The following is a 17780-nucleotide window of genomic DNA, read 5'->3' as shown; positions in this document are numbered from 1 at the left end:
TCTTCAAACCAGTGCTACTCCTCAGTGGTCTCAGCACAACAATATGACCTTAATCATGTTGGTAATTATGGATTTTAGTTGTTTTCAGTAATGTGTAGTTTTAACCTGACATAGAATCTTTTCCCACTTTCCAAAATGTAGGTTTTGGGGCTTCAATATTTTGCATGCCCTTTGACTTTTTATATATAGACTTATAAATATATTTTTCTTTTGTGCGGACGGAGCGTGTAGCCAAAAGTGCCTAAAATATGCTATGCCACTAACCATCACTAGAGAGTAGATGTCAAAAGTGGTGTTAATGTCAGTCTTAGTGTTTAGAGCGGCAGCTTCTGTGAAAACGGTGGAGGAGGCAGGCCCAAATAGTCTGGTCTTCTCCTTGGAGACACCATGGGCCCAGAGGAAGGAGGGGCAGGCCTGATAAAGTCCAACAGGGCTTGATGAAAAGCCGCAACTTGAAACAGAACAAATGGTGATAGGAACGCCAATCAAAGCTCCAACAGAGCCAGAATTCGCTCAGAGAAAGAAGGAAGCGTTGCAGAAGGCCATCACACGTTTCAAATGATCAGAGAGTGACACATTTTCTTCAAGGCTGAATGAGGACTTTTCTATGGTGTTTGCTGTGCTTTACATGAGAGAACATTTTGGAGGACCACTCTGTCAGGAGATTTACCTGAGGGAGAAAAAAGGGACCAATTATGGGGTCTCTTGGCAGGGCATAGAGGAGCAGGTGTCATCCACTGAGGGCACAGAGATGTCATGAGGGGGGTGGGAGGTTGGACAGCGACTTATTTATAACAAAGTCAACATGATTTGAATCTCAACACATCAGAAGGTCATATTTGACCGTTTCTGGTGATTAAGGGTTGACATAATTAAGAGGAATTCCATAACAATGAAGGAGAGAATGGACCTACTTTGGTGAAGCGCACAAAATAAAGAACGGATATAAACGTGCCAGAAAGTGTCAAAGATAAGTGGGATCGCAACTGGACTCATTTCACCATCTGTAGCCCTGAAGAGCTACTGGTATGTGAAAATGTTCACAGATCCATTCAAGCACCTGGAGTTACTCATAAGGTGAGAAACCAGTGGGTAGAAGTGCCCAACAGAAATGTGCATTGTAATCTACACAGGTATTATTACAGAATTCTGCAATTTCCAAACAGGCCAACAAATTTTGCGGGGTACAGAGGAGATATATATATAAAAAAAAAAATCTGGCTAATTTTGCTGGCATATACACGTGTTCCTTAAATTAAATGTTTGCGACTACATGGCGGTCTTGCACTGACAGACAGACGTGCAGAGGTTGACTTTTCTGTCTAATGGATCAGGTCTCATTAATCATGCGGCTTGTTTGATCTCTAGAAGAAATAAATCATTAACCACAGGAATTTCAGGCATTGTGTTTGCCAGAACACACACTTCCAATCCACAATGTCCTAGTAAGCAGAGTTCAGCAGTATTTAGAATAGCTTAATAGGACCAGAGGCTTCAATGCCCTTTCATGACGTCACCATATCTCCATACCAAAGCTTGAGTTCAGAAGATGTGTAATGACTTAACAGAAACTAACTTGTAACAAATGGTTACTTCATATACGTGCCACTTACCAAGTCTTTGTGAAAATTCATAGAATTTCTTTAGTTTTCCAACTAAAGGAATAACAGCACCCCATGCTTTCTCCTGCAACTTTTCATCAGTAGCATGCTGAATTGCCTTTAAAGTCAAAGTAAAAAACATCAGACTATGGATAACACTAAAACTCAAAACATTCATAAGAGGGTTTCACTTTGAAATGAGCAGATTGGAAAGCGACCTGTTAGACAAAAGGACAAACGGAACTGCATTCTAACAAGTAGACTGTTAGACAGCAATTTTCACTATTCAACTTTGCGAGCTAGCTATAATGGTTACACAGTGAATCAAACAACACACAGAGACATATTTTGAAATACCAACTACTTGGCATTTTGCAGAGCTGCCATAAAAGCATGTTCTGCTAATGCAGTCTGGTTCTACACCTACAATTTAAAAGCCTTTATCTTCAACTACGGCTGATAGTGCTTTGTAGAAAATACAAGTTACCAATCATTAATTGTACCATCTTTGACAAAGTGGGTCAAAACCCATCCCTGACACCACCAAAGTAGGTCCACTTTAAACACCCACAATATTGCAATGAAGTAGGTGACTTATTGCTCTAGGGCTATGTTGTTTCACACAATCTTGGGCAAGTGATGGGGCAGGGTTGCTCAGTTGTATTCTGAAGGCAAAGGTCAACTCATTGGAAAAGCCCAATCAGCAAAGAGCCCAAGAAGAGATTTTGGATTTTTAAAACACTTTAGTTGACCAATGCGGAGGTTGTAGGCTGTTAGCCACACCCTGCCCTCTTCATGGGCAATGTTTGTACCAGGCTTCATACACTGTAATCAAACTGAACACCTAACATACATTTAAGCAGGCCAAGGAATGTGGAATTATGGACAGCAAAATTAGAATACTGTATGTTGTGATAAATGTGATTTCTAATAAAATATTAATTTCTACAACTGTACCTAAACCAGTAACTGTGTTCAGACGACAATGAAAAGGTCAATAATCCAAACCAAACAAAGTATGGCTGGGGGGTGCACCACAGAATGTCATTTTTAGTATTCTCCATTTGGAGAGAAAAGATGAGTGGCACATACTACTAGGAGAGTGCCTTGTCCAACATCCAAAGTATGCAAGAAATAAGGCACCTCTCCCCGACTATGATGCATTCCTAGTTGGCTGTCTCTACTTCTTTATGTACATGAATATAAAACACTTGCTTGTGGACTGACCGAGGTCATAAATCTTATATTCTAATGCTCTTTGGTACACTTCTAGCCCCTTCAGCGGCACTGATTTACTCTTTTGGGTTTACGCTTTCATGATTGTACAGATCACTCCAATCTGCTAGTCCATAATGATGGCCCGCAAAAGAATGAATATTAGACTCTTTGGTTCGGCTTGCTAGAGGTTTCTGTGAGACTTAATTCTTTAAAGCTTAGCTTCGATAAAACAGAGGTTCTCAACCTAAATCCCTCCCACATTCCATCTGGAACACAACCTGATGGCCAACAGCTACCTCAAAAAGTCACAATTTTGGAGTCTTTTTTCACACTGCTTTATATTTCATTTCCCATATCATCAAGGTGGCCTCCAGTGTTTTCTTCATCTGATGATCTTGTACAAAACGATCCTGCTACCTGCATTCATAGTACAGGTGCCTCACACGTTAGTCTGTGATATCCTCACATCTGACCTAAAAAGTCTTTCTAGCAAGGGCTGCCCAAATTCTAAGCCAGTAGACTGCAGATTAGCCAGAAAACTGCTGGAATGTGATTAAATCTCCACTCATCTATGCAACCTTCAATGGCTTCTAGTTACAAAAGAAATAATTTTATATTCTATATTTGCCTTTCAATATCATTGATCCTACAGACTTTCAAAGAAAGATCAGTCATTATGTACCTAAACACTCTTAGACCTGCCTTGTTGGCACTTGTCAATATTCTGTGGATATGCTCTGCTCAGGTAGTAGGCCGCTCTGTTTAAGACTATGTCTAAGCTCTTGTATGCTTCCCCCTTATACATCTCCTTAACTATCATTCCACAGACTACTAACATACCTATATCCCTCATAACTGTTCTCCTCGCCACTAACCTTTTAGAATCTAGCACCAGGATACACTTGGTTACCATGTGCTTTACAATTCATTTATCAATCTGTCTATTCAAATCAGGGAAAGTTTGACAGGCTCCTTAGAAAGCTAGAAACTGCCACCAATCGCCAGGTCCATTAATGTAGAAAAATGTTCAAGTCTGGATGCTCATGAAACATGAAGCGGAATGAAACGGAATCATTTTAGAGTCTTTTCTCCACCAAAGCTTAACTTCAACCCTTTTAGATCCTAGACGATTCCAGGATAAAAGCAGCTGGACTCCAGCCTGGGTCAAAGATATTGCAACCAAAATGCAGAGTCGCTGGTGTCGGAGGTCCACTTTGATCGCTCAATTTACCATGAGCAATCACTTACTGTAAAGGTCACTTTGATTAGCTGAACCTCTATGGCATGTGGGTAAAAAGATTATCACAAGCCTGATTTTAAATTATCATCTCAGGATGACCATGTCTGCTGTTCCTCGAATCTGAGACCAATAGTTTGCACAGTTTGTTAAAAAGTGTAGCAAGGAAACCACTTCTGGCAACAGTTCTCTAAACGACTACTCCAGTTCGAGACCTTACAATTTTGTGGCAAAATCTGCCAACCAAACGAGGATTAATGGGCATCCCTGCAATGAGGGCCCTGAGACAGGTACAGGCAGTGATCATGTAGTGGTTTCTTGTGGAGGTAGGGGCATGAAAGTTTCAATAAAATGCTATTTGCAGTGACCACTCCTTATGACCTGCCGTCAGATTGAAGACATACTCAGAAAACTTTTACCATTTATTCAGGGTTTGACAAAATCTTTATTGTATAGTGTATAAAGCAAATCATCAACTCAGAAATTAGATGCCAAAGAGAAAAATATATTCCTCTTAAACCTGAATGTAGAAGCTGTCAGAAAATCCTGGTGAAGCTTAGGAGAGGATATGGCATCTTTGTCAAACACCTTCAGCACCAGTTGTCACTACAAAGTTCATCCATGCTTCCAACCAATTCCCCAAAACACCCACTAACTCAAAAATGACACCTTAAAATCCATCCAGGAGTCTCGACGCTGTGGAACTAAATAAGAAGGCAACTTTGTTTAGCCTTTAAATCCAGCTGGCTATGTTCCTTTTCGCCACACTCACTCTAGATCTCGATCCTATATCCTCATCTAGTGAAGACTTTTATAGGTAGTCAGAGGGGAGAGTTCAAAGAAAATGGTCAAATATTCTCTAAACAACTCTTAAAATCAAACAGTGTCACAATTTTTCTAGTGTCAAATGGTAATATTCTGATTCCTAATTCAGAGTGGTCAGTAGACAATATGTATTAAAAAGATTGATCCACCTTCAAATGGGAAGGCCTTGGAGAATATTGCTTTAACCAACCACTCATTGTTTAGTGAAAATGATAACTTAAAAGGTTTACTCTTACATGTGCCCCAGAGGTTTGTTATAAGCACTTCAGAAAAAAACAACATAAGTGGATATAACTTATATATACACATATATATGCATAGCAAACAGAAAAGCTATTCCCTGCATTGTAGTATAATGTTTACCTTTCAAGACTGACAAATAAATTGATGGTCACTAACTGTGGCCATGTTTCCACAATGAAGATAGTCAGATAACCCACAAATTATTAACAACCAATTATCCCAGTCAAAAAAGACTCAAGCACAGTCACAGGTGTATAGTGACAACCAGGATTGCTGCCTTGTCGGCTTGTTTTAATATGTGAGCCTGATCGGTCTGTACATTGGGTTCCTTTGTTGGGTATCATCTTTACATCTAAATTAATTTATCGCAATGTCTTATATCCACCATCACCCTTATTCAAGGGCTTAGAGACTAATTCAAAAAGCGCTTCCACCACTCATTACTGCAAGACACAGAACAGCCTTTGAGGCTAGTCTCACACAATCTTTATAGCTTACACATTGTGAGGTGGCATTTTGCAAATGTAATGGAAAGACTAGAGGCCCAGATTAGGAAAAACGATGACGACTTTTTTTTTATTATTAAAAAAACAGATGTATGAACTAGCTTCCCAACGGAGTGAGTGGAAAACAGGACATGGACTGGTGCATGTTGGCAGAGAGTGGGGTACGAAAGGAGACTCTCGCCAAAATTGGGCCAAGATATGGGAGAAATGGAATGATTAGAGGTGGGATATGTGCCTCTATTGACAATACTGGTTTTAATCCAATAGATCTGGAGCGTCTAGACCCAAATGCTGCCTTGTGATTTGATGGCAGGGGAATTTGAGGGCTTTGAAGACAAAAGGGGTTCCGAAAGTGTGTCTTGATGCAGCACTGTGTAATGCTTACTGTCACTCTTCTTTTGTTTGCTTTACTTGCAATAAAAAGATCTTTAAAAATAAACAAAAATAAACTGAGGTATGCTTGAGATTCAACTAGCGCAGAATGTTCCCAACTCTTTAAATCCTACCACTGGTATTGCTCACCGCTAAGGTGCCCTGTCCTCCTTTTCTCCCTGCTTGATCAGTCACTTATTGGCAGAAAACGATATACCAAGGAAGAACAAACAATTTAGTTGTGGTTACCAGTGTGGGAGGACTGAGTTGCACATAACTGCGGCAGTGAAGAGCAAGTCAGACTCTTACTATTTACTGGAGGAAATGCAAATATTGCCTCTACTGAGCAAAGCTTTATAAACTCATTCACTTTTCTAACCGCTACCTAGTGGTATTGGAATTGCTGAACTGAGGATCACTGCTTTGGCTTCCTGTATGGTCTACTTTTGAGTAGGTGTGTGCAAAAAAAGCATAAACATACGCACTGCATATAAATACCTTTCCTATACCAATGCACAGAGTCTAAAGACCTCTATCCTACTGCGTCACCCCACAAACATCTCTTACCAACCTGCAGTAAATTCATATACACTGCCAATGGACACTTCATCACATTATTTGATTTAACAGTTCTGCATAGCTTTTAAAGGCCATCTATATGGATCATGGCCTCAGTCGCCATTCCATTGTGTCGGCCACCATACTATGGTGATTTTTGCAGCTATTATACTTAATTTGAAAGTACATTTGCATAACACACATATATGGTCACTTAACATTTGGCTGTTAAGGAATAGAAAACTAAACATCACAATGGAATGAATATCATAATCACCCACCACTGTAGAAATACTATGGATGGCATAAGCTGGCGGCAAAACAGAATCTCTGCCAGAATAAAAGACATCATAGAAATTTTGAAAGTTTTACCTGTCGAATTTCATGGCCTGCACCTCTGTACGACTGTAAATCGTCCAATATTCCCTCTGCATCTTTTAACACTACGTTCACCTGATTGTAGATCTCCTTTTCAAATTCTGTTGGTCTGGCATCTAAACAGCAGGAAAATATATTAGTAACATTCAAATGTTATTTCATGTTATAGTAAATCAGCCCAAAAAAAGGCGAAAGCATCAAAATTGAATGTACAGGCTCTTCGGGACAAGGCCCACGGTAAATGCCCGGGACCCGATGGTCTCCCGGTTGAGTATTTCCAAGCATACTCTGCCGTCTTACTTTCTGCCCTGGTAGAGACACTTTGTGAGGCCCAAACCAACGGGACCTTACCAACCCATATGCGCAGGCCTTGATAATTATACTCTTAAAATCTGGCAAGGACCCCGCGGATCCCAGTTCATACCAGCTGCTGTCCATGCTTAATGTGGATGTCAAGCTCCTCGCGAAAGTACTGGCACTGCGTTTGAGCTGTGTGGTTAAACACCTGGTACACAGGGCTCAGTGCAGCTTTATGCCGGGAAGAGGCACCCACATGAATCTGAGAAGGCTCTCACACGTAATGCATTAGACCCAAGACAAAGCAGTGGAGGCAGCACCAGTTACTTAGCTATCTAAAAGGCATTTGATACCTTATCCTGGGAATATCTGTGGGAGATGTTGAGGCGGATGGGTATGGGTCTAGGCATTTTGACATGTGTCTGCATTCTGTATGAGACGCCTAGAGCAAGGGTGTGCACTGGACAGACTGTGTACCGATGCCTTCAATATTGAGAGAGGAACTAGGCAGGGATGCCCAATGTTCCTGCTCCTTTTTGTGCTCACCATGGAGCCGTTAGCCATACACCTGAGGGTAGAACTGGGTGACTGGGGTATGCGAGCGGGCTCCATCTCATGTTGTATCAATGTATTGGGAAGACACCCTGATATATGTGATAGAGCCGAACGCTCAGTGCCCCACCTCCTGCGGCTTATGACTACCTTTGGGGGAGTGTCGGGTCTTCACATCAACTGCTACAAGACCGTACTCCCCTCCCCCCCCTCCCCAGTGTCCCTAGCAGGCTGTTCGGAAGCTGGTCTCCCTGCAGTCGGTTGCCGTGGGAGATGCAACAGTTTCATAATCTGGGAATGCAGCTAACGCATGACTCACACCAACAATATGAACTGAATTTGGGTAGAGTGTTGGAAGGCCTCACGGCCTATATACAGTTCTGGAACACGCTATCGTTGTCGGTTATGAGTAGGGTGGCACGGAGCAAAATGGTATTACTACCCCGATGTCTATATGCTATGTAGCACCCGTTCTGCATCCTACCAAACTCCTTATTTAAGAGACTCAACAGATTACTGGTCTCACAGGTGTGGGAACGGAAAAAACAGAGTTTAGCTAGAGAACCTAAAGCTAGACATGGTTGAAGGCGGACTGGATCTCCCAGACCTTAAGTTTCACTACTTGGCAGGGCTACTTCAATACGTAGCATGAAGACCCCCGAATGGAAAAAATTGTTACTGGAGGGATTGACTGCTGCAGAGTTACCTATGCGGTGCCGCAGATCGCCAGCAGCTACCCCTTTTATAGTCAACAGGTCACGCAAACCTTGGAAAGAGTGGTCACCCAAGTACTAAAGCTGGTACCCTATGCTAAGCTGCTACTCATTTGGTACCCTCATGACAATGGAGGAAGCAGGAGTACATTACAGAATAGGTCATGGACAATTTTTGCAATATGCCAGTGTCCCGCACGACCAGGGAGCTGTGGACAGCATTCCCTGGTTTAGTCCCTGCTTTAGTGAATCAAACACTCTGAGGGTGATGTTGGACCCCGGATCCACCAAGGCTATCATCTACAGACTATACACTGCCTTAGGAAGTGATAGGTAGACGGATTTCAAATCCGTGCATGATAGAAGGGACGGGCGCTTAGAGAGCTCTCTCTCAGGTGGAGTGGAGGCGTACCCGGGAGCAAGTGAAGGAAGTGGCCATCAAAGCCATGTTTAAATTGGCACCATTTTATAACTTACATAGAGCATACCTGACACCGCAGAGGGTGTACCCAACTGGCACTGCCAGGTGCACAAGATGAGGACGTCCCCAACTGGCTTTGCACGTCACGTTGACATGCCAGGTTATTGGACGGTTTGGGGAGGAAATAGTGCGGAGGCTGCAAAGAGTGAAGGGTATAAAAGCTGAACTAACAATACGACATTGCTTTTCTGGGACTGTTGCCATTCTCTAACAAGCCTTTGCCATGCAACAGGTCTCACCTTTGGGACAATTTAAGTATTTAGTAATGGAGCTTTCAGGGAGTAAGTTGCAGATGAGCAAGAGGTGTCCTGTGATTTTGGGCAAATCACTTAAAATGCAAGCGGCAATCTATATGGGGTGGTGGATGCGGGGTGAAGGGGTAGGGAAAGACGGCACAGGGCTAGCAGGAAACAAGACGTGATGGTGAAAATGGAAGCGTTAAGAGGGTGAGGAGAGATAGCAACGAATGTGACTTGAACAGCATTTGAGCTTATAAATGACACCATCTGGCAACATTTCAAAAACAGCAATGAAACTTCATCAAGCCTGCTGTGAAGGGCGTGTGGTCAGAGATTACGAATCGGGAGTTTGAGTCACGGCGTCTGCTCAACATCCTGTGATTTTGGGCAAATCACTTAAAATACAAGCAGCGATCTCGGAGGGGTGGTGGGGGCCGGGGTGAAGGGAGAGACGTCACAGGGGGACCAGGCTGCCATGAGCAGGAAGCCAGACGCAATAGTGAAAACGAAAGTGTGTACATTGTTAAAAGTTACACTGCACTCCAAAGTAGAACAATAATTAAACGAGCGATGCAAATGCAGACGAAAAGCATGAAGCGGGCGCTGTGCTGATACACACGCTGAGGCAAACAAGAAAAAAAATACACAACGGAACCTATATATAAAAAAAAGTGTAAGAACACGTTTAGCAGTGGCAGCTCCCTTGCAGAGTTTGAAACCCAAAAAGGAAGGACTAATTAAGTATGCTGACCGAGGACATGACCAAGGGCATGAACAGGAACGATCAACTTGCTTTGCCGGAGAGGAAAGGCACAAAAACTGAGCTGCAACCCATCCATGTTTAAAGGTCTCCAGAGCTGAAATGTTCTTATTGCCAAAGAGCCGAGAGCCATGAAAGGCATATCAGTAAAAGATGTCGGATATCTCCGAAAACTCTAATGAAGCGCATAAAGGCATTGTGGCAGATGGCAACTGAGGAAACCATATATCGAGTCAACAGTGTAGCAACCAGAGCAGAGTATGTTTTGCCACATCCTGTCCGTCAAGCACAGCACATCAGAGCGGAAGCCAGCTTCTTCCAAGCAGTCCATCAAGACATCTTTAGACAGCAGGAAAGGCTCAATGACAGACTGCAGAATCTTGAAGAGGAGATTCCACTTGGCTTTTTCTACAGGCAAAGTGCATTTTGAGGACCTTTGTCACCTAATGCAGAAGGCTGTAACAGAAGTTGCATCCTCTGAAGCAGACCCAATGACCATCCATGTCAATATCAGGCAACGTGTCCAATTCAAAAGCATTTTGAAGGCAAAAGTAGTCCCCAGCCTGTGTTGTCACAGGGGGAAGAAGGTGACCAACCTCGCTGTTATGATAATTCAAAGAGGGCGCGACGAGGCCTCCGGGTAGTTACGCGCTATATAAATATAATTTTTCATTTCATTTCATTTCATTTCATGGCATCTGAATTGGATCCATGTTGAATTTATAACCTTTTCCCATACAGTTAAAGTACTCCTCGCAAGGCAGGGTCCTGTATGCAACCTCTCCCAATAAATTCTATGACTTTTGATTAGACATGAAAATAGTCAGCTTTCTGAAAAGCCCTCTAATAATAAAAGAGAACCTAATGCTGTGCAGATGGTGCCAAAGGCAGAGTCAATTTCAACTTTAAAGGCAGAACAGCCGACAAGGTCTGTGGTGAAAAATGAGGGGTGGAAGGCGGATAAGTAAGACACCAGAGGAAGCTAGGAAGAACGTTTGCAAAAGGCGGCTAGCATGGCCTGCGTGAAGTCCACTAGGTTTATTGCATCCGTGCCAGGGGCCGGAAAAACCAAGAGCACATCATTAGCTCAATCTGTAGAGCCGGTTTAACACTTAAGAATTTCAACTACGAATCAGACAGAAGACATGGTCGAGACGCAGAACCAGTAGCTGAACGATCTATCCCGGGAACACAAACATCGACATACCAAAGGATCTCTCAAGCGCCAGCTGTGTGGACTCCTAGAGGACTGCTCATGGAGGGCGCACTCTTGGGGAATGTATTGATTAAAGGCAAACTACAGCAGAATCTGTAATGGCACATGATCGCAAAGCAGCGCTGCTTATCGGATGCCGATCCTGGATCATGAAGCTTTTTAGCATCCCGCTCTCCTTTATGGTCTTAGTATGCATGTGCTCACACTTCTCACAGGATATGGAATCATACCACAGTTTGAGACACAGCCGGCAGATATCGTGCGGGTTCTATACCAATATTTGTTTGCCGCAAGAGTGTCAATGTTTTATGCCTGTTCGCTATAGAGGTTAGACTGTACCCTCAATTCTGCATTATTAAAGCTTTTAACTTTAAGCTTCACAGGTAAGCAACTCTGGAATCACATCCCAGGGCTTGGGGAAAAAAGGGACTGACATTAGGGCACCTAGGTGGTGCCTTAAGTACCTCCATGACGTTACAGGCACCTTCTGCTTGATAGACACCTATTCCTTCTCTATGTGAAGCCAAAGCAGAAGCGATTTATTTCTTTAACTTATGTTTGGTTCATTTATTTACCATAGTCTTCTGATTTCCTTGTACCTGGTGGAAAGAATCTTGCTTCCAGCTTGTACATTAGTAAAGCATGCACATTTTAATTATTTACCTTTTTCTTAAGTCAAGGGGTGCATGTTCGAGTCTTCACTTTTTATTTCAGTTAATTAGCTTCATTTGGCACTTTCTTTTCTCCCTTTTTCCTATCCTGTTCTTTCAGGTGTATGGCAGGATTCTTCCCCAGTTGGGCAGTGGGATATTTATCCGAACATGCCCCTCTCGCTCAGCAATGCCACCCTCATCAGCACGTAATTAGGACCATTCAGGGTGCTACATGGCATGTCGGTACACTGAACAACCATTGCATATGCCACATTCACACACAAGGCACGCTCGTCTGAGCCCACCTAGGTCCTAACGGGACTAAGGGTCAGTGAGGCTGCTAGCCCTGAAGGATACTTATCTGCAGCCACCAGTTAATATGGTAAGGAAACTAGAGTGCTTATAATTTTTGTCCAGCCAGTAAAGGTTCAATAAACTTCACGGAGGGTGAATGTTTGCATTGTCCATCATTTGTTCCATTTGCTTTTGTCGCCCTAAGTGGGAAGGGTATGCCCAGACTTTGGTCCTGTGCTTAATGCGCTACTGGAAACATGCGAGCCTAGCTGATGAGGTGTGACACCCAGAAACCTGTCCTAGGATGCTTGTTTCCAGTCCGGGGAGGACCTGGCTTGGCAGTTTGGGCTGGACAGTTCCCATAAGGAGAAGGGTCAAGACTGATTTGATGTAGCTGGGTACAAACTAGGGTGGCGTGGTGAGCAAAAGGGTTTAAACCCAGATCTCTGTGACTGGGGATGAAGGTTTGCATTGTTCAGCATTCCGTCCATCATTTGTTCCTTTTGCTGTTGTGTGACCACCTGGCACAGGAGAACTGTAAGTTTCAAGATACACTCGGGCCCCTGGCAGGATTCGAAAGGTGAAGAATCTGCCAGTAGCATATCCATCAGAAATGTGTGGTCCTTCAGTCTATGGGTATAAGCAGTTCTGGCATAAACTGAAAGTTGGTACGGTCATATTCAGTGATCAAAGCATCATAAAAGTCTAGTTTAGAGAAGAAAGAGGAGTGCAGAGTACAGCTGTAGGTCTTACTCACACCTCAATTACTCACTGTTTAGCTATCTTTGAATAATTGGACACCCTCACACAGATAACCCATACTGAAAGGGATCCACTTTAAACAAACAACTTTTCAATCATTAAAAAAAAAATTATTAAGATCAGGAGGTTCCTCTTCTGAAACACATGCAAATCACATAAATAGACTATCAAAAATAATTATTTAGGTCTCAGATGACAAAGCCTAATTTGCTAAGAAGAAAAGTGACATTTTTCTTTCTAGCAAATGGAAGTTTAGTTTTCTTTTTTGGTTTTTTTTTTGCAACATACCTCAACTCTATACAAAACATCAGGTACATGTTCAGAAATTAATACAAATTCTAGAGTAGATAAACAATACACTTGCAAAGCATTATTTTATTCATTTCTCTTCCACAAAGAATTTACTCTTAATACACCGGGGATTTTCTAAACTATGTTCTCAAAAAGACCATAAATCCTTTTCATTGTTTGTAAAATGATTATGCAATTGGAAGAGATGCTGGCTTTTCAATTTAAAATGTCAAGTTCATTTAGCACCAAAGCGCAGGAAAGGGCAACAATTCCCAGTTAGCAAATAAGAATTCTGAAAGGTGCGATAGACTGCTATATACAGAATCACCACCATGGGACAAATTGACAGAAAGAAAACACGTAAGCGACAGTTACCCAATATCAGGCCATGCAAATGAATACAGCGAACGGCTAGAAAGATGAAGAAGCATCTGACACAACATGCACTACTTCACAAGACAGCCACAAATCAGTAATGGATGGACCTTCTGAACACATCTGGGACCAGTGCAATCTAATCTGCTAATACTGAAACATCTCTCCAAAAGAACTACGAAAATAATGGGCCTTTCAGAACGTCAGTGAAAGGAAGGAGTAGTTTCTTACCTGTAACTCCAGTACTGTAGTAGGGGTATCTCTGTTATAGTCATAATCTGTGAATAGTCCCGCCCATGTGCGTGGACCCCGGAGCAATCGAAATAGTCTCTTAAGGTGTCCTGTTCTGCAGTCCTGCATAGACACTTAAGAGAAAATCAAAGACAAATAATCCAGCCTGACATTAACAAGGCTACACTGGCCAGCACTTCATCCTGGTGTGACAAAAAGGATAGCCAAATAATAATTAAATTTACACATTTAGTTAAGTTTCACACCAAGAGAAACTACCCTTCACAAAACTCCTTTGTCATGATAGAGAGGAAGGGTTGGACAGACAAGCCCCATAGGCTGCCATTATGTGTCTGGAAAAGGGATACCGTGCCTTTAAGGAACCCTCCAGAGACCCTCGGTATCTCATGATGCACAGCCAAAGGCAAGTTACTTTCCGTTCTTTTTGAAGGTGTATAAAGCCAGGCCTGTAGCATCCAGGATGTCCACGTTTCATCCACCGGGGAGGAGGGTGGGTCGCTTATGACTATAACAGAGATACCCCTACTACAGAACTGGAGTTACAGGTAAGAAACTACTCCTTCTGTAGTAGGGGATCTCTGTGTATAGTCATAATCTGTAAATAGAATGGCAAGCCCATCCCAAACAATACAAACCCAGCGGTGGAAGAAACGGATAGAATCACTACTGTGCAAATAAATTTCTCAGCGAAGCCTGCCCAACCTGTGCATCTGCCCTGGCATCAGAGTCCAAGCAGTAATGCTTAGCAAAGGTATGGACGGACTTCCAAGTGGCAGCCCTACAGATGTCTGCAATGGGAACATTACGTAGCAAAGCCGTCGTAGCCGCTTTGCCCCTGGTAGAGTGAGCCTTAGGTTTACCCCCTAAAGTCTTATTAGCTTTCTGATAACATAATTGGATACAGGACACAATCCACCAAGAAATGGACTGTTTGGAGGTGGAAAGACCAGTCCTGACCGACCCATAATGAACAAATAACTGATCTGATCTAAGAATCTCCTTGGTTTTATCCAAGTAGAATTTCAATACCCACCTCACATCCAGTGAATGCAGGGACCTCTCCGCCGGAGAGGAAGGCTGTGGAATAAACGTTGGCAAGGTGATCGTTTGATTGACATGGAAATCGGATATCACCTTGGGGAGAAACTTCGGGCGAGTCCTCATGACAACCTTAGATGCATGAAATACAGTATGGGGCTTTTGGCAACACAGGGCCTGGATCTCACTCACCGTGTGAGCAGATGTTATAGCTACAAGGAAAGCCGCCTTCCAGGAAAGATGCTGTAATGAAGCCTTATGAATAGGCTCAAAAGGCTCCTTCATCAATCTATACAGCACCACATTAAGCTCCCACGGAGGCGATGGACGCCTAATGGGAGGAAACACCTTCCTCAAACCTTCCAGAAAATCTTTGATGACAGGGATTTGGAAAAAGGAAGTTTGTGAAGGGCATTTCCTATATGCAGTCAACGCTGTGAGGTGAACCTTAATAGAATGAAAATTAAGGCCAGATTGAGCCAAATGCAGTAAGTACGGAAGGATGACATCCTCCTTGCAGAAAGTAGGATCAGCATCTTTAGTGGCGCACCAAATGCAGAATCTTTTCCATTTGTATGCGTAGGAAGTCCTCGTACACAGTCTCTTTGCCTCTTTCAGTATTGTCATGCAGCTTTCTGGAAGATTTAAGTGTCCATACTGCAATAGCTCAGGAGCCATGCGGCCAAACTCAACGACGAGAGGTTGAGGTGCACCATCTGCCCTCCGAATTTCGTGAGAAGGTCCGACCGTCACGGAAGCCGAAGATGCGGTAGGAGAGACCGATTTAGTAGGTCGGTGAACCACCACTAACGAGGCCATTCTGGAGCAATGAGGATCATCTTGGCCCGAGACCGGGACAGTTTGATCAACACTGTCGGGATCAGGGAAATGGGTGGAAAAGCGTAAAGAAAGCTGTTCGACCAGTTGATCCACAGTGCATTCCCCAGCGCCCCCGGTTGGTAAAACCTGGAGGCGAAGTCTCGGCATTTGCTGTTTTCCGCGGTGGTGAACAGATCCATGCCTGGAGTGCCCCACCTTGCGAAGAAGTCTAATACCTCGTCGTTTAAGACCCACTCGTGGCTCTCTTAAACGAGCCTGCTGACAGCGCCTGCATGAGCATTCTGCACACCTGGCAGATGGGTCGCCGTTATCGTCAGTCCCCTGGCCAACAGCCATTTCCAGATCGCTTGCGCTTCCAGAGATAGTGTGCGCGATCTTGAGTCTCCCTGCTTGTTGAGGTAATACATTGTTGTTGTGTTGTCCGTCTGTACAAGCAGGGAATGGGTCCGAAAGGACGTGTGGAAGGCTTTCAGCGCCAGATGAACAGCTCCGAGTTCCAGAAAATTGATGTGATACGTGGATTCTGTCTGAGACCACGTGCCTTGGATCTGAAGGTGATCCGAATGTGCTCCTCAGCCCTGGAGAGACTCATCTGTTACTATGGTCTGAGTCGGTATCTCCTTGTGGAATGGAATCCCCTTGAGGAGATTCTCCGGTGAACACCACCACTTCAGGGATTGTAGCGCCTGTTGAGACAGATGGATCTTGTCCTCCCAGCTCCCTCGTCTCTGGTTCCACCGATCTTCCTGATATTCCTGCAACGGCCTCATGTGGAGGCGTGCATGTGGCGTGAGAAAGATATAAGAGGCCATCGACCCCAGCAGAGAGGACACCGTCCTCACCGTCGGCAATGGAATGGACATGAGAGCCTGAGCTTTCCGAAGGATTGAGAAGTGTCGCTCCTCCGAAGGACACACGCTTGCCTCGAGAGTATCTATGGAGGCTCCCAAGTACTGCAGACACTTAACAGGAGTCGGGACCGATTTGGAAATGTTGATCTGTAGGCCCAATTGGTTCAATAGAGCAGCCGTCCTGTTGAAATGTAGCTGTGCCTCCTGGAACGTGGATGCTTTGATCAGCCAATCGTCCAGGTACAGATAAACAAACACCTTGTTCTTTCTTAGGTGTGCTGCCACCACGGCCATGCACTTCAAAAAAGTCCTGGGAGCAGACTTCAGGCCTAACGGAAGTACTGTATACTGATAGTGGTTGGTGCTGACCAGGAAACGCAGGAACTTCCGATGTTTGAGGGCAAAGGGGACATGGAAGTAGGCGTCCTGCAGATCTATGGCGCAGAGCCAGTCTCCTCGATGCAGCTGAGGATAAATCTGGTGCCGGGACAGCCTACAGAACTTTTCTCTGCGAATCCATTTGTTTGCTTGCCGCAAATCCAGAATGGGCCTGAACTTGTTTTTGTCCTTTTTCCGCACAAGAAAGAACCTTGAGTATAGACCCTTTCCTCTTTGAGACGAAGGAACAGGTTCTATCGCCCTTTTTCTTAACAGGGTATCTGCCTCCGCTTGGAGTTCGCGTAGCAGGTATTGTGAGCGAACTGGTGGAATAGCTGGAGGAGGGCTGATGAAGCGTAGACTGTATCCATTGCAAACAATATTCAGCACCCACTTGTCCGGAGTCATTTTTCTCCACTCTGCCAAATAGTTCTGAATGCTTCCCCCCACCGGAGTGGGTAACAGAAGAGGGGGAAGTAATCACTCAGGGCTTAGACCCAGCCAGGCCCTTGTTCCCCGATGTGGACTGTTGGTTGCCTCTGACCCTGTGACGTCTCTGGAAAGGCTGCCTCTGAAATTGCTGCTGCTGTTGCTGCTGCTGTCCAGCCTGACTACCCCGTCCGCGTTGGGAAGAATAGCATCGTTGGTAGGGACGGAAAGTCTTACGCTGTTCCTTGGGCTTCTCCAAACCAACAGCCTTAAGAGTCTCAACTTCCGCCTTCATGCGAGCCATTTCCTAGTCTGCATGTGCACCAAAGAGCGTAGCACCCGAAAAGGGCAGATTAGCAATTTACTGCTGTGCCTCAGGCTTCAGGGAGGTAAGCTGCAACCAGGCGTGTCGCCTCAAAGT

General features: G+C 44.0%; 1 protein-coding gene across 20 annotated transcripts in view; it reads right to left on the bottom strand.

Annotated features, from left to right (window-relative positions):
• Nucleotides 1-17780, bottom strand: part of CYRIB (CYFIP related Rac1 interactor B) — a 338947-nt gene that overhangs the window by 140201 nt on the left and 180966 nt on the right. For all 20 annotated transcript variants that reach the window (XM_085604926.1, XM_085604927.1, XM_085604936.1 and 17 more), the window contains 2 exons: nucleotides 6933-7054; nucleotides 1614-1719 (listed from right to left, as the gene is read on the bottom strand). In XM_085604926.1, the coding sequence (XP_085461052.1) occupies nucleotides 1614-1719; nucleotides 6933-7054 (228 nt within the window). The remainder of the gene's footprint in view (nucleotides 1-1613; nucleotides 1720-6932; nucleotides 7055-17780) is intronic.

This window comes from Triturus cristatus, chromosome 5_1 (genome assembly GCF_964204655.1).
Source record: "Triturus cristatus chromosome 5_1, aTriCri1.1, whole genome shotgun sequence".
Classification (NCBI taxonomy): Eukaryota; Metazoa; Chordata; class Amphibia; order Caudata; family Salamandridae; genus Triturus; species Triturus cristatus.
This window is presented reverse-complemented; position numbering and strand designations above follow the sequence as displayed.